At 37.4% G+C, this 25183-nt stretch overlaps 1 protein-coding gene across 23 annotated transcripts in view; it reads right to left on the reverse strand.

Moving 5' to 3' along the window:
• LOC113650479 overlaps window positions 1–25183 on the reverse strand; it is a 289734-nt gene that overhangs the window by 41679 nt on the left and 222872 nt on the right. For 11 of the 23 annotated variants that reach the window (XM_047816738.1, XM_047816737.1, XM_047816721.1 and 8 more), the window contains 5 exons: window positions 22764–23174; window positions 16185–16595; window positions 14455–14859; window positions 7580–7855; window positions 4310–4738 (listed from right to left, as the gene is read on the reverse strand). The exons of 1 other annotated variant lie outside the window; for it this stretch is intronic. In XM_047816738.1, coding sequence (XP_047672694.1) covers window positions 4310–4738; window positions 7580–7855; window positions 14455–14859; window positions 16185–16595; window positions 22764–23174 — 1932 coding nt within the window. The remainder of the gene's footprint in view (window positions 1–4309; window positions 4739–7579; window positions 7856–14454; window positions 14860–16184; window positions 16596–22763; window positions 23175–25183) is intronic. 11 more of the 23 variants (XM_047816735.1, XM_047816733.1, XM_047816740.1 and 8 more) reach the window with 9 other exon arrangements.

Here is a 25183-nt window from a genome sequence, read left to right on the forward strand (position 1 = left end):
TTTTATAGCCACATTAACTGTCCCAGTCCAACACAGCAAAAACTGGAGTGTTAATATTTTGGTGTTAGACATTTCAGAGTTGGTTTCAACACCCAAAGTTATTTTAACACATTTAGAGTAAAATGATGTTCAGTGTTGGGGTTAAATTACATAATTGATCATCAGTGTTAAACCAAATCTTTATAGAGATTAAATTAGACTCCGCCCATAAAATTCTGTTAATCGTTGTAGAAATCATCACAAGAAGCTGGTTATAGATCCAGACTGTAGAGCTTTGATATCCTCTCTGCCTTCCCAATATTACTGGATACAAAAGGACTGTAGGCTTAGAATAACATTTTCAATGGCCTTCAGTTTGAGAGAAATTGTTTATAATTTACTAACTATTCTCTTTAAGGTGGATCATGACATCATTCTCCTATTTGATGCTGAAAGTCCTGAAGGAAGTGATCTTGATGAGAATAGAAGTAGGCTGTATTTTATTTCTTTTTGCTTTTGCTATATTTGCAGTTCCAATTACCTCCTATATTGTTTTAATAGAATAGAATAGAATAGAATAGAATAGAATAGAATAGAATGGGGGGCATAGAAGCCTTTATTATTGCCACATATACATTACAGCACAGTGGAATTCTTTTCTTCACATACCCCAACTGAAGAAGATGGGGTCAGAGAGCAGGGGCAGCTATGATACAGCACCCCTGGAGCAGGGAGGGTTGAGGGCCTTGGTCAAGGGCCCAGCAGTGGCAGCTTGGCTTTCATTGTAATGGATATTGTCTGGATTATTTTTTCGAAAACTACATAAACACAACATGAAGATGAATGCTTAAAGTTCTCTCTGTATTTGAAGTTTTCTGTTACTTAATTCATGTGAATCCTTGTCTTCAGATTACGAACAGGAAATGGCATCACTTCTCTTACTGATACATCTCCTTCCACCACCACCAGGAGGACAGAATTCTTAGAAAATTAGTGCATGTACTGCTGAAAGACTTGTAGTGTTTCATAAGGTAAAGACAATTTAGTAATGTTTTGTGTTGATCAAACAATAATGAGATTAGTCTTCATAGACATTCCCATATATTACTAGCTATTTAGTCATTGTTTGAACAATCACCTTTATAATGTTACTTTCTCTGTGACTGCACATTATGTTTGTGTCTAATGTTCAGTGTTCATGCTGTAGTTTGGAGAAACACCTCAACAATAACCAGCATCAGCAACTGTACCTCCTTGCTGTTGTCAGAAAAGTAAGATCTTCTACATTGCCTTGGATAAGCATCTCATCCCATGCCAGGCAAACCGCTCCCTTGGAGCATTTGATGTACTTGTCAAGGCACATTTTGTGTTCAAGCTGTCATATGATAGTGACCTTGTTAACTTTTACACATTCCTCCAGACGTTGTACAACATCGATGTGGGGAATATGTGAGTCACTCAGAGTTAAAGACTTGAGCTAGACCACTTAACCAGACAGTAACATTAACTTAAAGTCTGGGCAATATGATTCTGAGAGAATGCTGATCTGTTGTATTTGTCAGAAACAGCACCTCAACAGTCAACAGTTGATGTCACATATAAGAGGTGAACAGAGTTACTATCCTGGTTCTTTCTATCAATTCTGGCACTTGATCCCTGACCATCTCAAATTATTTACCTACTTGTATCCACATAAAAATCATCAGTTCATTACCCATCTTCTATAAGGAAAATTGGCCACTTATTATATATGTGGTCTATAATATTCAAAGCCAAACATAAGATGTTTAAAAAAAATTTAAAAACTTTCAAAACCATAAAATCATTTGCTAAAAATCATCAGATGGCCATCGCTTTTCATTGGGAAACCTTCACCCTCAAACATAAGGAGTTTGTCCCAATGAAACCTTTTTTAATCACAGAAGAGAATGTGGTCAGAAATCAAACCTGTGAAATGTCTAAAGATGTTTTATCAGCCAGCTGGGTTAAAGTTGATGGTTTAGAATATAGAGCTGGACGTGTTGTTTGCAGTACAATGGAAAGTAAAATTCCAGTCTGCTGTTAAATAAGTGATAAACTTTTGATTAATAACTGCATTCATATTTTGCCAAACAAACTATTTACAGAGAATTTTGAAGAACATCTTCATGCATTCAGAGTACACTGAAGTGAGGAAAGGTGTTTTATACAAATGTCAGATATTACAGTTTGTAAGATATTTGATCTTCAGAGCTCATACAGTGTCGTGGATGAAAGTTTTTACATCAAACCTTCTTTTGTAATGTTTTAATTCATGTAGAAATTGTACTGCAATGAGAGCTAAAATAAACAAGTTGATGGAAGTTATTTAGTGTGATGTGGTTTATTTAACTGTTTTCACTTCACTTCATAGTACTTTGTAAATCTTTTGAGGCTTTACAGAGTGAAACTAATTCTAACCTAAAACACACAACTCTGACCAGTCTTTATCTGAATCCCTTTTAGTGTCATTTTAACACTTTTTCAGATTCAAATAATGAACTGTGTCACAATGTAAAATGTTTAACTGTCTTAAAGTGTTCATTTAACTCTAGAGCGTGTGGAGCTACATAAACTCTGATAAAGTGTTAAAATCAACTCTGGACTTTTTGCTGTACACCAACTAATCACAGTGGTAAAGACACAGACACACACACACACACACACACACACACACACACACACACAGTACAGTGATGAACAGTACAGTCACATGTGAGAGTTTCCCTCATGTCTGATATAGAAAGTGATGATGTAATGAACACAGTAACTTTGATAACTGATCAAATTATCTAGATATTTAGCTGTAAGTCAATCAGACCTAGACTTGTAGTGTCTAGTTAGAAAAAGGATTAAGATTCATTAGTTAAAATCCGCTGCCGGCAGATATTAATACAATCAATTTAACACATTCGAAAAGTTCTTTGTAATTATAACTTTAGTTGAATACGTTTCTTACATTTAAGTTTTGTAACTAAATCACCCAGTACAGGTTTTGATGTGCAAACGTGGGTGTTTTACATGTCTTAAAGCTATAAAATTAATAAACTAATCTTCATCAACTTACAAAAAAAGCATAATTTTTAAATGTTTCTTTTGCTCCATCAGTTGTTTCAAAAACTAATGTAACTGAGTTAAACACTCATACGTTCATAAGACATTAAATCATAACCATTTACATTGCTGTATCAGCTCAGTGATTTACGCATGCGCAGTAACAACAGCTCGAGCTCACAGTTCTCTCAGCACACCGTCTCAGTTCAGTGTACAGGAGTTACATATACTCCGGGATATTAGTTTATTTACAGTCGGACCGAATGTCAGGCATGACCGAAAGTAAGTAACTCTAGTAACTTGTGGATCAGCGCTGACTCGAGACGAGAACTGTTTAGAACGAATCAGTCCGATTTGGTGAACCGGCCATCACTAACACACAGACACACACATGTCTTTCCTGAGGGATTCACACTGTTTCTGCTTTGTTCCTGACTGTACCGAGTCTTTTGGTCAATGTTTCTGCTCTCCTGAGTTCAGCTAGTTTCTGGACCTTGTTCCCTTTCTTATTGCCTTGATCAGTCTGTTCTGTTTACTGATCATCTGACCTGTGTCTGTGTTTCTGACCATCAAGTTGTTAGTAATTTACTTTCATTAAAGCTGTTTCACCTGCATTTGTGTTTGTCTCAGGATCTCACTCAGGAAAAAGTAGATGAGAGTCTGGAGATGAAGTCACACCCTGAACATGTCTTTATCTCTCCACTTACACGAGTCTCACTCAGACAATCACATGATCTTTCAGTCACAGTTAACCACTTTATCTTCATCAAGTAGGTTTTACAGAACTTAATAAACCAAACAGGAAATAAAGAAGAGGAAGGACAGATTCCTCAGACTTCTATAAAAATGAGGCATTTTCACTAAAACTTTACTATAAACTTTAGAACACAAAAAGTGTCTCCTGTTCTTCAGTGTATTCAGTTCTGATATTTAGTGCACTACAGTAAAGTGTCCTGGATCAGATGACTGGAGGATTTTTACATTTAAATCAGAAAAACAAATGCACAAAAATTATATTACACTAAAATTAAAACATTTTAAAATGTCACTGGAAGTCTGGGATGTTTTTGTAAGAATAAAGTTAAATGATGGTTTAGATTTCACAACTGAAAAAAGTCAGATATTAATTTAAAAATTAAGATTCAGGGTCAGTCGCATTTATCTGCAGAAATATTTCCTTAAAAATAAAAAAACATTTCTTTTATCAGCTGTGGAGCTCAAACACTAAAGAAAGTCTGAGAAATCTGTAATAACTTACTCATTAAAGCTGAGGTGTGAGATGTAGGGCAGACACTGAAGGAAACTCCTCACTTCACTCTCTTCATCTGAACAGTCTCTCAGCTCCACTGGTATCTTCTGTGTTTGGAGTTTCAGCACTTCTAGGAGGACGGAGACTTTTCTCTCTGAGAGATTTATGGACCAAACAGGAAGTGACCGGTAAACTGTCAGCAATGCAGGAAGGACAGTCCTGTGTGTTTTACTGTCATACTGCTTCACATGTGAGAACAGATCCAGCAGGAAATCACTCTGTTCTTCATATTCATCTTCCTCATATTCTTCAATATCTGTCATCACTTTCTCCACTGTCTCCTGGATGTTTTGTGGTTGGTGTAGAGCTGTTTGCAGACACAAATCCAGTAGAAATTCTCTCCATTTTTTCTTTTTCTCTCCATCTGTAAAGTGAGACCTGGAGAAAAGTGAAAGATTCACATTATTACAGTAAACACAGAGAGAACTCTCACACATACAGAGAGAAAAATACAGAAGAAATAAAGTTTTTCCACTTTACTTACTTTTGTTTTTGTTAATATTTTATAATTATTGGAATAATCCTAGAACTACAAGAGCTACAGAATCCCTACAGAAAGCCACGCCCCCTCCTGGCCACGCCCCCTCTGACATAAGATGAACAAACTCTTATATACTGGGTACTGAAACATATTTGTTTTATTTTTAATCCCACTCAGTGATGAAGAGAACACTGACACAACAGACTGGATGTAAATCCACCAAAAGAAGAAAAGAACAGAGTCTCGTTTACTCTCCAGTTCTCTTCATTATTAACCCTGATTTTACTGCAGTCTGATAGTTATCATTACACAACTGTTAGTAATAAATAAATAAATTGTACAGTGTATATAAAATACATTTCATTGATTTCTGTACTTCTATTAAGTGTAAAATATTAAATAACAGGATTTTTAAATAATCAGTCACTTAAAGGGGCAGTTCACCTTTTTTCACATTTGACACTTTCTAAACTCTTATAGGATGATTTATAGACACCTCAGTATGATTTTTATAACAGCTGATTAAATCATTTGTTAAAACTAATTAAAAAATAAACAGTGGTTTGTCTTCCTCAAGAACCTGAACCTACGACCCCTAAAGAGGAGAACAGACTGAATCACAACAGGATCACGCTGACCATCACAAACAACTGGAGGTTTTAGGGATTTATGTCTTCTGTTTAAAAAATAAATTGAGGAATCGAATAGAGGAAACACAATTACTGCACTTAGACTCACAAATCCATCTTATTATAATTTACTGTACAAAATGATCCTTAATGGATGAAATGTACATATTGAAACATGATGTAATGATATAAAACTATCTGAGGTGACTAGAAATCAACTGCTCAAATGTGTAAAAGGTGAACTTCCACTTTAAGTGTAAAAGTAACTACATCTATATGTACAGTGCGGCTCAAAAGTTTGGGCACCCCAGGTAAACATTTGTATTCATGTGCATAAAGAAGCCAAAAAAAGATGGAAAAATGTCCAAAATGCATCAAATTACAGATTAAACATTCTTATAATTTGTCAAAAAAAAGGTAGATTTTATTTCCATCTTTTACACTTTCAAATGAACAGAAAACAAAAAAAATGGCATCTGCAAAAGTTTGGGCATCCTGCAGAGTTTATAGCATGCACCACCCCCTTTGGAAAGTTGAGACCTGACAGTGTCATGGATTGTCCTCAATCATCATCTGGAAAGACCAGGTGATGTCAATCTCAAAGGTTTTAAATGCCCAGACTCATCTGACCTTGCCCCAACAATCAGCACCATGGGTTCTTCTAAGCAGTTGTCTAGAAAACTGAAACTGTAAATAGTTGACGCTCACAAAGCAGGAGAAGGCTATAAGAAGATAGCAAAGCGTTTTCAGATGCCAATGTCCTCTGTTCAGAACGTAATTAAGAAATGGCAGTCATCAGGAACAGTGGGAGTTAAAGCAAGATCTGGAAGAACAAGAAAAATATCAGACAGAACAGCTCACAGGATTGTGAGAAAAGCAAGTCAAAACACACGTTTGACCGCATGATCCCTCCAGAAAGATCTGGCAGACACTGGAGTTGTGGTTCACCATTCCACTATAAAGAGATACTTGTACAAATATGCTCTTCATGGAAGAGTCATCAGAAGAAAACCTCTGCTACGGAGTTTGCAAATGAACATGTAGACAAGCCTGATGCATTTTGGAAACAAGTTCTGTGGACCGATGGGGTTAAAATACTGTAGAACTTTTTGGCCAGAATGAGCAAAGGTACGTTTGGAGAAGAAAGGGAACAGAATTTAATGAAAAGAACCTCTGTCCAGCTGTTACATCAAGAGGCGTAAACTGAAGGTTTTGCCATGGCCTTCACAAACTCCTGACCTCAACATAATTGAAAATCTATGGACAGACCTTAAAAGACCAGTGCGTGACAAAAGACTCTTGGCTGGCTACAAAAAGCATTTACAAGCTGTGATACTTGCCAAAGGGGGCAGTACAAGGTATAAACTCTGCAGGGTGCCCAAACTTTTGCAGATGCCATTTTTTTGTTTTCTGTTATTTTGAAAGTGTAAATGATGGAAATAAAATCTACCTTTTTGACAAATTATAAGAAAGTTTAATCTGTAATTTGATGCCCTTTGGAGATTTTTCCATCTTTTCTTTGCTTCTTTATGCACATTAATACAAATTTTTACCTGGGGTGCCGAAACTTTCGAGCCCTGCTGTAATATGTAGATCAGGACACAGTATTTACTCATCATCATGAATGATTCTTCATGAGTCTAAAATGTGACGATGTTCATCACTGAAATGTACAAATCACATCACAGAGCTCAGCTTTCTATTAATGACACATCTAATACATTTGCAGTGTTTGAACATCAGAGGTCCTCATCTGTACAGCTCATAGAGTTCAGTTATAGAGAGCTCGCTGGTCACATGATCACATTCTGTCATGGAGAGTCTGCACCATCACCAGGAAATAAACTCTGGGCTTCTGTTTCTGGTTAAAATGATGCCTCAGACTCTGTTACGGAGCTCAGCATGTTTCACTCCATCATTTCCCCAAATCAGAGACTTTATTTATTCAGTTACATTTTAGGAAGAATTTATAAATGTACTTATTATTAAAGTTATGAACCAGCAGAACATTTAGTTTACAATATTAAACTGACAGCAATTATAAACAGGGCTTTAATCAGCTGTGGAGCTCAGAGCAATAAAACAGATCTGAGAAATATAATAACTTACTCATTAAACCTGACAGCAGGAAGTGACCGGTAAACTGTCAGCAATGCAGGAAGGACAGTCCTGTGTGTTTTACTCTCATACTGCTTCACATGTGAGAACAGATCCAGCAGGAAATCACTCTGTTCTTCATGGAATCCATAAAACTGTCTAAAAGGGAATGTGTTGTAGCTGCACACTGACACCAGCAGCTCAGTAAAACTCTCTCCTTTATCTGATTGACAGTCGACTGCTGCGATGATCAGATTCACCATAAACTGAACAGATCCTGAATAAAACCTGTTTGTAAGAAAATATATAAGTTATGAGGAAGAATCTCACAGTCAGTGAAAAAGATTCACCTAAAGCTCAGAACAAACACATAAATGAGGCTAATAATAAAGGCTAATATTCAGCTAGTGTAGAGAACATCAGACTATCAGTCTGTTCATATCAAGGAAGATAAAAATGAACAGTTTCTTCTTGTAGCCATGGACAGGAGCATCACCTGACACTGTTTACTGGGGCTTGTGCTAAATAGCAAATAATTTCACTTAAAATACATATTGATGTTATTCCTGAGTTACAAACAACCTGCTGTTTTATAGCCACATTAACTGTCCCAGTCCAACACAGCAAAAACTGGAGTGTTAATATTTTGGTGTTAGACATTTCAGAGTTGGTTTCAACACCCAAAGTTATTTTAACACATTTAGAGTAAAATGGTGTTCAGTGTTGGGGTTAAATTACAGAGTTAGAGAGATTAAATTAGACTCCGCCCATAAAATTCTGTTAATCATTGGAGAAATCATCACCATTAACCTTGTGGTGCTTTGAGTGGTAAGTAAAATGAAATAAAATTTACTTAAACATTGATGAATGATGCTGGTGAATTCTATAGCACCATGTACAGTATTACGTAATATGGAGCAATGCATGGAGCATGTGGACCAATATAATAATATATAAAAATGAAGGACAACGTGGCCACAATATACCTGTGTTTATTATTTAGTATGGAATGAATTCTTAATTTGTGGCCGTGGTATCACCTCTCTCTCTTTATATGCATTAATATGTATAAACACTATATATCCTTTATATATATATATATATATATATATATATATATATATATATATATATATATATATATATATATATATATATATATATAAAACCATATTCTCACACACACACACACACACACACACACACACACACACACACACACCATGATCATGTTGTACTAAAATGCTCACTCTTTCTTCTGAACTAAAACAAGGGAGCAAATTATAACAGATCAATTATAATATGGCCACAATGTAATTAAATTGATAGAAAGAATTAAACGAATCAGAATATTCTTTACAACGCTGTACTTAATGTTAGAACTGAACAGTGGGTTCAAAGTAATTAGCTACTGAAATTCTCTTTATAAGGAGTGTTTTTCATGCTCAAAGTGATTAAATACATTAATTAAGTAGTCGAAGAAAAAAATAAAAAGACGATGCAATTTACTGTCATGTCTGTGATGTCATTATTGCTTATCTGTAGGTCATCATATTAATTCTGAATTGATCTACAGTTATGTGAAAAAGTTTTGCAATCCTTCCTGATTTTTTTATTTTTGTCACACTTTAATATTAATGTCCAACCAGAAACACTTTCACACAGGGCCATGTGGGTTTGGATTTTATTTTATTTTATTTTCACTTAATAATAAAAACCTACATTTTACATACATCTGCATGTTGTGTTTGTTATATTTTACTAATATTTAAATTTGCTTGATGATCTGAAACATTAAAGTGAAACAAACGTGCATAAAAATCAGGAAGGGGGCCAACACTTTTTCACACCACTGTATGACGTGTCACCCGACAGCATTTACACGATTTAAAGGCTTTTGCATGTCTCCTTGTCTTACACATCTGAGGCCTTTTACTCAAGCAGTAGTTCCAGTGTATCTACTTTAATCTTAGATAAAGTCCCTAACAAGAGACAGAGAACTGAGGACACAGTCTCACAGTCTGCTGAATAAGTTAGAACAAAGCTGGATGTTGGGAATCTTTTTAAAGTTACTTCACCCAGGAAATAAAAATGATGTCATTAATTACTCACTCATGTTGTTCTACACCTTTAAGACATTTGCTCATCTTTAGCTGCAAGTGCTTTGGAATTACAATAATATAATTTAACATTTCTTGTTCTGCAATAATGTAAATAAATAACTAAGATTTCATAAAAAATATCCTCATGTTCTGAAGATGAACAAAAGTTTTATGGGTTTGGAAACACATGAGTGAGTAAATGATGACAATAATTTCATCTCTGGGGGAACAAATTTAATTCCCTTCTCAGTCTGTAGACATTTGTGAATCACCATGTTCATATTTTTTTTAAATAGTTGGTTGAAGATGTACTAAAATTCAAGTCTGGTGGTGAAGCAGAACTACAGGAGTATCAAGATACAGCAACGCTTATGGATGTGACCAGAAGACAAATGATTAACATATTGGTGGCTCACATGATTAATACACACGGGTATTTTATTTAAATCTAATAATTACATTGCCATTGTGTAAATGTAGATTTGTGTAAATGTAGATTTGTGTAAATAAACCAATTTGATATCTTAGGCAATTTCCTCATAAAGCAATCAGAGAACAGTATATTTATGGCATAGTGATGCTGTTCCCTTCCCTCAGAGATCCCTGTTCCAAGAAAGACTATATAAGTCATTGTTTACTTTACTTGTCCTACTTGCAATGGTGTCATAAGTTTTTGCTACGAGATTAAAATTTGATTCTTTGTGATTTTGACCTAAATGTGATGACGGAATAAAAAATAGATCTATTTCAGTAAGACTTTTATGATGGTTCAAGTAACACAGGATACATTGCCTGACGTATAAAAACAGTCCACAGGAAGATGCGTGGAGGATCTACAGTATGTCACCACACAGACCTCTAAATGTTTCTGCAGGAGGCCCAAAAGCACAAAGGGCTACTAATTTTAAAGGGCATTTTTCTTTGCTCAACCACACCACAGACAAGTCCATATTATTCCACAAGATGAAAGAGACTTTTCCTCATTGCCAGAAGCTGGTTATAGATCCAGACTGTAGAGCTTTGATATCCTCTCTGCCTTCCCAATATTACTGGATACAAAAGGACTGTAGGCTTAGTATAACACATTTTCAATGGCCTTCAGTTTGAGAGAAATTGTTTATAATTTACTAACTATTCTCTTTAAGGTGGATCATGACATCATTCTCCTATTTGATGCTGAGACAGCCTCCAGGCTGCTTCATTAGTGGGACAATGTCAATGACAATGTTCGTCAGGACAAATGTCACAAGAGGTGAAGCGGCTTACTTCAACAGCAGAACTGAGTCAGTTGTTGCTTTCTGCAGAAAGTCCTGAAGGAAGTGATCTTGACGAGAATAAAAGTAGGCTGTATTTTATGTCTTTTTGCTTTTGCTATATTTGCCGTTCTAATTACCTCTTGTATTGTTTTAATGAATACATCACAACCTACGAGATGGATGTTTTCTGGATTATTTTTTGAAGACCACATAAACACAACAGGTAGATGAATGCTTAAAATTATCTCTGTTCTTAAACCGTAAATTTAGGACATTTGAAGTTTTCTGTTACTTAATTCATGTGAATCCTTGTCTTCAGACTACAAACAGGAAATGGCATCACTTCTCTTACTGATACATCTCCTTCCACCACCACCAGGAGGACAGAATTCTCAGAAAATTTGTGCATGTAATGTTGCTGAAAGACTTGTAGTGTTTCATAAGGTAAAGACAATTTAGTAATGTTTTGTGTTGATCAAACAATAATGAGATTAGTCTTCATAGACATTCCCATATATTACTAGCTATTTAGTCATTGTTTGAACAATCACCTTTATAATGTTGCTTTCTCTGTGACTGCACATTATGTTTGTGTCTAATGTTCAGTGTTCATGCTGTAGTTTGGAGAAACACCTCAACAATAACCAGCATCCGCATCCGTACCTCCTTGCTGTTGTCAGAAAAGTAAGATCTTCTACATTTTCTTGGATAAGCATCTCATCCCATGCCAGGCAAACCGCTCCCTTGGAGCATTTGATGTACTTGTCAAGGCACATTTTGTGTTCAAGCTGTCATATGATAGTGACCTTGTTAACTTTTACACATTCCTCTAGACGTTGTACAACATCAATGTGGGGAATATGTGAGTCACTCAGAGTTAAAGACTTGAGCTAGACCACTTAACCAGACAGTAACATTAACTTAAAGTCTGGGCAATATGATTCTGAGAGAATGCTGATCTGTTGTATTTGTCAGAAACAGCACCTCAACAGTCAACAGTTGATGTCACATATAAGAGGTGAACAGAGTTACTATCCTGGTTCTTTCTATCAATTCTGCCACTTGATCCCTGACCACCTCAAATTATTTACGGACTTGTATCCACATAAAAATCATCATTTTATGATTCATTACCCATCTTCAAGGAAAATTGGCCACTTATTATATATGTGGTCTATAATATTCTATAAGCCAAATAAGATGTTCAAAAAACTTTAAAAACCATAAAATCATTTGCTAAAACTCATCAGATGGCCATCGCTTTTCATTGGGAAACCTTCACCCTCAAACATAAGGAGTTTGTCCCAATGAAACCTTTTTTAATCACAGAAGAGAATGTGGTCAGAAATCAAACCTGTGAAATGTCTAAAGATGTTTTTTCAGCCAGCTGGGTTAAAGTTGATGGTTTAGAATATAGAGCTGGACGTGTTGTTTGCAGTACAATGGAAAGTAAAATTCCAGTCTGCTGTTAAATAAGTGATAAACTTTTGATTAATAACTGCATTAATATTTTGCCAGACAAACTATTTACAGAGAATTTTGAAGAACATCTTCATGCATTCAGAGTACACTGAAGTGAGGAAAGGTGTTTTATACAAATGTCAGATATTACAGTTTGTAAGATATTTGATCTTCAGAGCACATACAGTGTCGTGGATGAAAGTTTGTACATCAAACCTTCTTTTGTAATGTTTTAATTCATGTAGAAATTGTACTGCAATGAGAGCTAAAAATAAACAAGTTGATGGAAGTTATTTAGTGTGATGTGGTTTATTTAACTGTTTTCACTTCACTTCATAGTACTTTGTAAATCTTTTGAGGCTTTACAGAGTGAAACTAATTCTAACCTAAAACACACAACTCTGTTTATCTGAATCCCTTTTAGTGTCATTTTAACACTTTTTCAGATTCAAATAATGAACTGTGTCACAGTGTAAAATGTTTAACTGTCTTAAAGTGATAGAAAGTGATGATGTAATGAACACAGTAACTTTGATAACTGACCAAATTATCTAGATATTTAGCTGTGAGTCAATCAGACCTAGACTTGTAGTGTCTAGTTAGAAGTTATTAAGATCCATTAGTTAAAAGGTTAATATTCATTATCTAGCTAAATCAGATAACAGTGTATTTAGTACAGAGAAGTTTTGTGTAAAATACTGTTGATTTTTCAAAAGTAAATGTAAAGTTTATCAAAACTGATTGATTGATTTTATAATAAATTAAAAACAAACACACACACACGTTCTCAATCACACCTGCACTCAGTCTACACGTCTCACAGACACAAAGACATCCATCCACACACACACACACACACACACACACACATTAAGGCCACATGACTGAACCTGTGTGTGTTTGTAACTTTCCCATTTTAAAAACTTAAACCAATAAACACAAGTCAAATATGATCAATGTAACACTGAGCAAATCAAAGCACCTGTATGTTTGATATCGTTTACCTGAACAACTGCTTTAAAGCTTTTCACTGTTCATTATCAGACACAGAGGATGATGTTTATTTGAATGGGGATGACCCAGAGCTGAAAAATTCAGGTATGTGTTTGTTTGATGATTAAATACTGCTACTGAGAACTAATGAGGTTATGAAATAACAACAAAAAAAATTCATGTGTTCATATATACAGAAAATATTTTACACAAACACCTTTCAGTTCATGGAAAAAAACAAGTCAAAAAATCCTATTATTTATATTATACTAGCAATATAAAAGTACTGAATTTGAATGAGCTACAATATTTATTCAAAAATATTCCACTCACTGGGACAGAAAATTAAATATGTTTCACAGATTTTGATTAATTTATGTCCCAGCATTTCCCCCTCGGCCTTGGACTACAGTCATGTTACCCCGTGCACATGTCTGGCCATGTCACTAGTGCAGAGATGAATAAAGAGGAAAGAGTCGAGAGTCTGGAGATGAAGTCACACCCTGAACATGTCTTTATCTCTCCACTTACACGAGTCTCACTCAGACAATCACATGATCTTTCAGTCACAGTTAACCACTTTATCTTCATCAAGTAGGTTTTACAGAACTTAATAAACCAAACAGGAAATAAAGAAGAGGAAGGACAGATTCCTCAGACTTCTATAAAAATGAGGCATTTTCACTAAAACTTTACTATAAACTTTAGAACACAAAAAGTGTCTCCTGTTCTTCAGTGTATTCAGTTCTGATATTTAGTGCACTACAGTAAAGTGTCCTGGATCAGATGACTGGAGGATTTTTACATTTAAATCAGAAAAACAAATATTATATTACACTAAAATTAAAACATTTTAAAATGTCACTGGAAGTCTGGGATGTTTTTGTAAGAAAAAAGTTAAATGATTGTTTAGATTTCACTACTGAAAAAAGTCATATATTAATTTAAAAATTAAGATTCAGGGTTAGTCGCATTTATTTGCAGAAATATTTCCTTAAAAATAAAAAAAAGAGATTTTTTATCAGCTGTGGAGCTCAAACACTAAAGAAAGTCTGAGAAATCTGTAATAACTTACTCATTAAAGCTGAGGTGTGAGATGTAGGGCAGACACTGAAGGAAACTCCTCACTTCACTCTCTTCATCTGAACAGTCTCTCAGCTCCACTGGTATCTTCTGTGTTTGGAGTTTCAGCACTTCTAGGAGGTCGGAGACTTTTCTCTCTGAGAGATTTATGGACCAAACAGGAAGTGACCGGTAAACTGGCAGCAATGCTGGAAGGACAGTCCTGTGTGTTTTACTCTCATACTGCTTCACATGTGAGAACAGATCCAGCAGGAATTCACTCTGTCCATAATAAACTTTCATCACTTTCTCCACTGTCTCCTGGATGTTTTGTGGTTGGTGTAGAGCTGTTTGCAGACACAAATCCAGTAGAAAGTTTCTCCATCTCTTCTTTTTCTCTTCATCTGTAAAGTGAAACCTGGAGAAAAGTGAAAGATTCACATTATTACAGTAAACACAGAGAGAACTCTCACACATACAGAGAGAAAAATACAGAAGAAATAAAGTTTTTCCGCTTTACTTACTTTTGTTTGTGTTAATATTTTATAATTATTGGAATAATCCTAGAATTACAAGAGCTACAGAATCCCTACAGAAAGCCACGCCCCCTCCTGGCCACACCCCCTCTGACATAAGATGAACAAACTCTCTCATATACTGGGTACTGAAACGTATTTGTTTTATTTTTTAATCCCACTCAGTGATGAAGAGAACACTGACACAACAGACTGGATGTAAATCCACCAAAAGAAGAAAAGAACAGAGTCTCGTTTACTCTCCAGTTCTCTTCATTATTAACCCTGATTTTACTGCAGTCTGATAGTTATCATTACAAATCTGTTATTAATTAATAAATAAATGTGTTATATATATATATGTTATATGTATATATCTTATATATAAATCATACTTAGAGCATTTTTGTACAGTTCTCTACTCCAGGGTTAAAAATGAAATTAAATAACATTAGATTTTTAATCCCAAAGATGTAATAATTATACAACAGTTTAATAATCTTATATGCTTTCTTGTATTAGGAACCCCCCAATAATGATTATATTTAATATATTTAATATATTTAAACTGTTATGTCATTTTTGTAGGACTAAAACCTGGTAAAATTATTCAGGGTGATGTAATCAGAGTCACTTAAAGGGGCAGTTCACATTTTCTCACATTTGACCCTTTCTAAACTCTTGTAGGGTGATTTCTAGACACCTCAGGACATTTTTATAACAGCTGATTAAATCATGCGTTAAAACTAATTAAAATTGAGTGGTTTGTCTTCCTCCAGAACCTGAACCTACGACCCCTAAAGAGGAGAACAGACTGAATCACAACAGGATCACGCTGACCATCACAAACAACTGGAGGTTTTAGGGGTTTATTTCCTATAAAATGAAGTTTTGAGGAAAATGATAGAGGAAACTGCTGCGATGATCAGATTCACCAAAACCTGGATGTGTGTAAAGTCTGAATAAAACATCTAAAATATATGATGTTTATGAGCAAGAATATCACAAAAAGAAAACATACAGGCACACACACGTCTATAAAAGATGAGGCAATTTCACTGAATGTCACAGGAAGTCTGGGGTGTTTACAGTTCAGAATTGACAAAATCATATACTAATTTAAAATTACTAATTTGCAGAAATCTTTCCTTAAAACTAAAACACAGTTATTTTATCAGCTGTGAAGCACAAACACTAAAGAAAGTCTGAGAAATCTGTAATAACTTACACATTAAAGCTGAGCTCTGAGATGTAGGGCAGACACTGAAGGAAACTCCTCACTTCACTCTCTTCATCTGAACAGTCTCTCAGCTCCACTGGTATCTTCTGTGTTTGGAGTTTCAACACTTCTAGGAGGTCGGAGACTTTTCTCTCTGAAAGCTTTATGGACCAAACAGGAAGTGACCGGTAAACTGGCAGCAATGCTGGAAGGACAGTCCTGTGTGTTTTACTCTCATACTGCTTCACATGTAAGAACAGATCCAGCAGGAAATCACTCTGTTCATATTTATATGTCATCACTGTATTCACTGTCTCCTGGATGGTTTGTGGTTGGTGTAGAGCTGCATGCAGACACAAATCCAGTAGAAATGTTCGCCATCTCTTTTCATGTTCTTTCTTCACATGTTTAGAGCCAGTCCTGGGGAAAAGTGAAATACTCACATTATTACAGTACACAACATAGAGTATTTGATGGACTTTTTTTTTATTAAACATTTACAGTTATGGCCTTTGGCAGATGTCCAGAGAGAGAAATGTTTTGTAGTCTCTGTCTTAAAGTCTATTTATATAAAAGTATATTTATATAAACCCTATTCCAAAAAAGTTTGGACACTGTAAAAATTGTGAATAAAAACAGAATGCAGTGAAGTGGAAGTTTCAAATTTAAATTTTTTATTCAGAATACAACATAGATGACATATCAAATGCTTAAACTGAGAAAATGTATCATTTTAAGAGAAAACTTTCATGGCATCAACACATCTCAAAAGAGTTGGGACAAGGCCATGTTTAGCACTGTGTGGCATCCCGTCTTCTTTTTATAACAGTCTGCAAACATCTAGGGACAGAGAAGACAAGTTGCTCAAGTTTAGGAATAGGAACGTTGTCCCATTCTTGTCTAATACAGGCTTCTAGTTGCTCAACTGTCTTAGGTCTTCTTTGTCACATCCTCCTCATTATGATGTGCCAAATGTTTTCTATGGGTAAAAGATCTGGACTGCAGGCTGCCATTTCAGTACCCAGGTCCTTCTTCTATGCAACCATGATGTAAGTGATGCTGTATTTGGTCTGGCATTGTCATGTTGGAAAATGTAAGGTCTGGATGGGAGCATATGTTGTTCTAGAACTTGGATCTACCTCTCAGCATTGATGGTGCCTTTCCAGATGTGTAAGCTGCCAATGCCACATGCACCTATGCAACCTCAAACCATCGGAGATGCAGGCTTCTGAACTAAGCGCGGATAACAACTTGGGTTGTCTTTGTCCTCTTTAGTCAGGATGACATGGCATCACAGTTTTCCAAAAAGAACTTAAATATTCATCTGACTACAGAACAGTTTTCCATTTTGCCACAGTCCATTTTAAATGAGCCTTGGCCAAGAGAAAATGCCTGCGCTTCTGGATCATGTTTAGATATGGCTTCTTTTTTGACCTATAGAGTTTTAGCCAGACGGCAAATGGCACGGTGGATTGTGTTCACCGACAATGTTTTCTGGAAGTATTCCTGAGCCCATTTTGTGATTTCCATTACTGTAGCATTCCTGTATGTGATAAGGTGCCATCTAAGGGCACAAAGATCACAGGCATCCAGTATGGTTTTCTGGCCTTGATCATTACTCACAGAGATTGTTCCAGATTCTCTGAATCTTTGGATGATATTATGCGCTGTAGATGATGATAACTTCAAACTCTTTGCAATTTTTCTCTGAGAAATTTTTCGCCGCAGCATTGGGGGAATTGGTGATCCTCTGCCCATCTTGATTTCTGAGAGACACTGCCACACTGAGAGGCTCTTTTTATACCCAATTATGTTGCCAATGAGCCAATATTTGGCATGACATATCAAAACATTTGATATGTTATCTATATTCTATTGTAAATAAAATACAAGTTTATGAGATTTGTAAATTATTGCATTCCTTTTTTATTCACAATTTGTACAGTGTCCCAACCTTTTTGGAATCAGGTTTGTAAGTGTATATATTCTAATATCTCAAAACAAAATGTGGACAAGTCACTAAAGTTTCTTTTTCTCATTATGTAAAATATACTGAGGAGCTGTTGCTAGAATACAGAGGGTGTCTCACAGACACCAAAAGAAAGCCTATAGTACTTGTCTAGTAGTAATCAGAATCAGTAAGAGCTTTATTGCCAGGCATGTTTTCACATGCGAGGAATTTGTTATAGTGACAGAAGCTCGAAAGTGTAGCAGAAGGACATATACAATATAGACAAATTGTATGTACAAATGTACAAGTGTGAAATGAGCAATTGAAATATACATAGTACGTGTTTTAAGTAAATAGTGTGTGAGAATAGTGTGTGTTCTGTGTATGTTAAGTGCTCATTAAATGGATTGCTTGAGGGAAAAACTGTTCCTGTGACTAGTTGTTCTGGAGCTCAGGGCTCTGTAACGTCGATGTGAGTGTAACGGTGTGTGCTGGATGTGAGGGGTCCTGAGTGAGTGAGTGTGCTGGATGTGAGGGGTCCTGAGTGAGTGAGTGTGCTGGATGTGAGGGGTCCTGAGTGAGTGAGTGTGCTGGATGTGAGGGGTCCTGAGTGATTGTCTTTGCCCTTGTGCTCACTCTGGAGAAGTATAGATCTTGGAGAGTGGGGAGAGTTGTGCCAATGGTTCGCTCAACAGTCTAGACTACCCTCTTTAGTCTCCTGAGGTCAGATTTGGTAGCTGAGCTTAACCAAACAGTCACTGAAGTGCAGAGGATGGATTCAATGACAGCAGTGTAGAACTGTTTCAGCAGATCCTGTGACAGGTTGAACTTCCTCAGCTGGCGAAGGAAGTACAACCTCTGCTGAGCCTTTTTCACAATGGAGTCTATGTGAATGTCCCACTTCAGTACCTGGGAGATTGTGGTTCCCAGGAATCTGAATGACTTCACCGCTGTAACAATACTGTACATGATGGTGAGTGGGGGGTGAGTGGGGGTAGAGGGGGGGGGGTTCCTCCTGAAGTCCACTATCATCTCCTCTGTCTTGAGCGTGTTCAGCTCCAGGTTGTTGAGACTGCACCAGACATCCAGCCGTTCAACCTCCAGTCTGTAGGCCGATCAGTGTGGTGTCGTCTGCAAACTTCAGGAGCTTGACAGAGGGGTCATTAGAGGTGCAGTCTTTTGTGTACAGGGAGAAGAGCAGTGGGGAGAGGACACAACCCTGAGGGACACCAGTGCTGATTGTGCGGGTGCTGGATTTGAGTTTCACCCGTCGCACTAGCTGCTGCTGGTCCGTCAGAAAGCTGGTGATCCACTGACAGACAAAGGAGGCCACGGAGAGCTGGGTTAATTTGGGCTGAAGGAGTGACGGGATGATGGTGTTAAAGGCAGAGCTGAAGTCCACAAACAGGATCCTCACATAGGTCCCTGGTCTGTCCAGATGCTGCAGAACATTATGCAGTCACATATTAACCGCTTCATTCATAGACCTGTTTGCTCTGTAGGCAAACTGCAGGGGGTCCAGTAAGGGTCCAGTGATGTCCTTCAGATAAGCCAAAACCAGTCTTTCAAATGATTTCATGACCACTGACGTTGGAGCCACAGGTCTGTAGTCATTTATTCCAGTAATTTTGGATTTCTTTGGGACAGGGATGATAGTGGAGCTTTTGAAGCATGAGGAGACTTCACACAGCTCCAGTGATCTGTTGAAGATCTGTGTGAAGGCGAGGGCCAGTTAATCAGCACAGGATTTCAGACAGGCTGGTGAAACGCTGTCTGGGCCTGGTGCCTTTCTTCTCTTGATCTTCTTGAAGACCTGACACACCATCTTCACTGAACTGAATTTTAGGTGTGGCGGAGTCAGGGGGTTACAGGAGGTGAGAATTGGACTTTTTCAAACCTGCAGTAGAACTCGTTCAGGTCGTCTGCCAGTTGTTGAGTCACCACAGTGCGGGGGGATGGAGTCATGTAGTTGGTGATGGCTTTCAGACCTTTCCACAATGAAGCTGAGTCTTTAGAGGAAAACAGAATCCGTAGCATTTCAGAATAATTCCTCTTTGTAACTCTGATATCCTTTTCCAGTGTGTATTTGGTCTGTTTGTACAAGACTCTATCCCCATTTCTGTGAGCATCCACTTTGGCCTGATGGAGCTGGCTAAGTTTTGAAGTGAACCATGGTTTATCATTGCTGTAGGTTAAGTGAGTCCTGGTAGGAATACACAAATCCTCACAAAAACTGATGTGTGATGTTACAGTCTCTGTGAGCTTGTCCAGGTCAGAGGCAGCAGCTTCAAAAACAGACCAGTCCGTGAGAGAGAAACAGGCTTGTAGATCCTGCTCTGCTTCCTTAGTCCATCTTTTTACAGTCCTTAATACAGGTTTAGCTGATTTCAGTTTCTGCCTGTAGGTCGGTATCAGATGAAGTAAGCAGTGATCAGAGAGTCCTAGAGCTGCCCGTGGGACAAAGTGATATGCATCCTTTATTGTTGCGTAACAGTACAGTGATCCAGTGTGTTACTGTCTCTGGTGGGACATGTAACATGCTGTCTGTATTTAGGCCGTTCGCATGAGAGAATTGCTTTAATGAAGTCCCCGAAAATTATTAATACAGAGTCCGGTATGGGGTCAGAATTGTTTCGTTATTCTGAATAAATACTATGATCCACAAATAAATATAAAGAGTTTCACAAATATTTTTTAAATTAACAAATGCACAATAAGCAAACCGTAAATATATGTTACAAATTTCACAAAAAGAAATGAAATTCACAAATAAATAAAATGTGATTTGCAAATAAAAAAAATATTTATAAATATATATTTAATTGTATTTATTTGTGAATGGCTTCCTGCTCATTTGTGGATTGTGTTCTGTGCATTTGTGGATTTGAAACATTTCTAACGTCAAGACGTGCACAAGAATCCACAAATAGGTGGACTCCGCCCACCGTCTACTCCAGCCAATCGGACAACGGTCTCGTGGCGCTGATGCTCATGCTCCCCGTGACCCGAGATCGGATAAGCGGTAGAAAATGAATGAATGAATGAATGAATAATTTTATTTATTTATATTTATATATATATTAAATTTATATATATATAGACTTTGCATTTTATTTATCTAAGCGATGATTAACATAGAGCAACAACAACAAAAGCATTCATTCATTAGATTTTAATTGCTGAATTTATATTTCTGATCATTTTAATTTGGTTTTAATTTGGTTTGAGAGATATTAACATCAGAACGTTTCAGATGATTAGAATAAGCCTAGTTCAAAACGTACAGAATCACTACTGAAACCTACACCCTCTCTCAAACAAGACAGACAATCTCTCCCATTTACTTATTATGGATGTTTTGATTTTGTTTTTCTTTGTGTTGTTTTTGTTTAACAGAAAGTTACGTAGAGAAAACAAGCACAACAGACTGTTGAAAATAAAACAGATCAGAGATTCTTGTCTGTAGCAATCTGCCAGAGTACAGCTTAAAGAGAAAAAGTCTATTAATAAAATTTAAACTGATGTTATTGTTGCTGGGCTAAAACAAAAGATGAAAAAATTACCTATGAGCTGTAATTAGAATCATTTTCCACATTTGACCATTCTAAGCACTCATGGGGTGATCTCTAGACACATCAGGAAGTTTTTATAAAATAATAAATACTTTTCTAAAAGAAGTTATAATATGCTTAAAAGTGAAAGTGACATGACATACGGCTAAGTACGGTGACCCATACTCAGAATTCGTTCTCTGCATTTGACCCATCCAAAGTGCACACACACACAGCAGTGAACACACACACCGTGAACACACACCTGGAGCAGTGGGCAGCCATTTATGCTGCGGCACCCGGGAAGCATTTCTGGGGCGTCTTTCGGTGCCTTGCTCAAGGGCACCTCAGTCGTGGCCGGCCCGATACTGGAACCCACAACCTTAGGGTTAGGAGCCAGACTCTCTAACCATTAGGCCATGACTTCCCCAATACTGCTGCCCTTTATTAATCTGCTATTTACGGATACCCATGAACAAAATTACACATCAAATCATGATGGGAAAACATCCCCCATCACAAACAAGACCATGTTTTTGGGTTTCTTTGTCTTTGTTCGTTGATTTCAGCAACTTAATTAGTGCATTTAGAGAAGCAATTTAATCTGATTATAATTTATTTGGCAGCAGTCATTAATGGAGAAAATTGGTGGGGGAGGTGCCACAATCAACTGAAATATATTTAAAAACTATTTATTTTGTAACAGTATTCGTAGTCTACATCGATTGTAAGTTTGTCCTAAAAAATCTGATAAAAATACTAAATGCCCCAATCGGTTGCACATGTTGGTATCTATAACTATTGCCTCGCATTACGAGCACTTGATAACTGCTGTGTGACTGTCAGAGCAGATTACATGTAGCTCTGAAGATGAAGTGAAGCACTGCTCAGCACATTATTCTGCATTGCTGGTCAGAGAGGAAGAGTAAAAAATGCTCAGAAGGGGAAAGGATAATATGGTGTGATCTCTTAACAAAATGTGGTGATATTTATCTGCAGGAGTATTTCATTTTAAAACAAACACTTCTTTTATCAGCTGTTAAGCACAAACACTAAAGAAAGTCTGAGAAATCTGTAATAACTTACCCATTAAAGCTGAGGTGTGAGATGTAGGGCAGACACTGAAGGAAACTCCTCACTTCTCTCTCTTCATCTGAACAGTTTCTCAGCTCCACTGGTTTCTTCTGTGTTTGGAGTTTCAGCACTTCTAGGAGGACGGAGACTTTTGTCTCTGAGAGATTTATGGACCAAACAGGAAGTGACCGGTAAACTGGCAGTAATGCTGGAAGGACAGTCCTGTGTGTTTTACTCTCATACTGCTTCACATGTGAGAACAGATCCAGCAGGAAATCACTCTGTTCATATTTATGTGTTATCACTGAATTCAATGTCTCCTGGATGGTTTGTGGTTGGTGTAGAGCTGCATGCAGACACAAATCCAGTAGAAATGTTCGCCATCTCTTTTCATGTTCTTTCTTCACATGTTTAGAGCCAGTCCTGAAGAAAAGTGAAATACTCACATTATTACAGTACACAACAGTTATGGCCTTTGGCAGATTTTCCAGATAGACAAATGGTTTGTAGTCTCTGTCTTAAAGGTGGGGTGCACGATGTTTGAGAAATGCTTCAGAAAACTGAGTCAGGCCGATAAACAAAACAAACATGTAGCCAATGAGCAGAAAGAGGCGTGTCTTGTCAATATGCGGCGGAGAGAGTGTTCAGTGCGCATGTCTGACAATAGCAGAAAGCGTTTGAAACATTGACATGGCGGATAAAAACGAAAAGCGAAAAAAGGCTTACGATAAGGCAAGAAGCAGGACTGTGTTCATATAGGATCAGCTTTCCAGCGCTGGAGAGAACTGAAAGTCTTCCGCATGAAACAGAGCTAAACCTTTCACGGTACAACACACAGTACTACAAAAACACATGTATTACCATAGTATTCACTTCACTTATTCTAGTCAGGAGGTAAGAATGGGCAGCAATACTTCATCCCTGCTGATCCTCAACACTGGTGCTCCTCAGGGCTGTGTCCTCAGCCCACTCCTGTACTCCCTGTACACACACGACTGTGCAGCCACACATAGCTCCACCGTCATCGTCAAATTCTCTGATGACACAACGGTGATAGGCCTGATCACCGACAACAATGAGACGGCCTACAGAGAAGAGGTGAGCACCCTGACTACATGGTGTCAGGAGAACCACCTCTCACTCAACATTGACAAGACCAAGGAGCTGGTGGTGGATTTCAGGAGACAGAGGAGTGAATACAAACCCATCACCATCAACAAGACACCTGTGGAATGGGTGAGCAGCTTTAAGTTTCTCGGTGTCAACATCAGCGAGGATCTCACCTGGGCCATACACACTGATGCAGTACTGAAGAAGGCACATCAACGCCTCTTCTTCCTGAGACGGCTGAGGATGTTTGGAATGAGCCCCAGCATCCTCAGAACATTCTACACCTGCACTATAGAGAGCATTCTGACGGGCTGCATCACTGCCTGGTTTGGGAACAGCACCGCTGGCATCCGTAAAGCTCTGAAAAGGGTTGTGTGAACTGCCAGAAACATTGTTGGAGGTGAGCTTCCCTCCCTCCAGGACATCTACACCAGGCGGTGTAAAAGAAAGGCCCGGAGGATCATCAGTGACTCCAGCCACCCGTCCCACAGACTGCTCTCTCTGCTCCCCTCAGGAAGACGTCTCCACAGCATCCAATCCCGCACCAGTCGACTGAGGGATACCTTTTTCCCAGACTAACCAACAATAACAACTAATACACCCTAGAGCATACTTTTACAATATGGTATGCCACACACTGCACCTAACTTCAGACTATCCACTGGACTACACACTCACACTGCACTAGACACACTGGACTTTACATACAAACTGCATTCAATGCCATAATCCATCTGCTACCACTAGATACCATCCGATGCACACTTCTGTACCTGTACAATCTGTTTTGCACCTATAGTATTTTATATTTAATATATATACATATATTTATACATATACATATATAAATGCATACCGAATATAAATGTGTAGTGCTACTGAAAGGATGCCTAACAGTACACTGTGTGTACTGACACGTATGAGCATATTGCACATGTTCATTTGCTGATCCCATTATCTGGTTGTTAATTGTACATATTGTACACACATTGTACCGGCTATATATATGAGCATACTGCACATTTCACCTATTGATTTCATTATGTTGTTAATTGTATATATTGTACACACATATTGCACTGACTATATGTATGAGCAAATTGCACATTTTCACTTGTCAACTCATTACCTATATATTTATTGGTATATCTGTACAACTGTTCTGCAATTTCTGGAGTTTGCTCCTAAGAATTTCACTCATCAAAGCACATGTGCTGTGGTGATGTGACAATAAAAGTGACTTGAATTGACTTGACTTCCGGTTGAGTGAATGCTGGCGTGTTTGTCTGCCGCTGCTCTCCGGTGTTTTTGTCTGTTTGTTT

Source organism: Tachysurus fulvidraco, chromosome 7 (assembly GCF_022655615.1).
Source record: "Tachysurus fulvidraco isolate hzauxx_2018 chromosome 7, HZAU_PFXX_2.0, whole genome shotgun sequence".
NCBI lineage: Eukaryota > Metazoa > Chordata > Actinopteri > Siluriformes > Bagridae > Tachysurus > Tachysurus fulvidraco.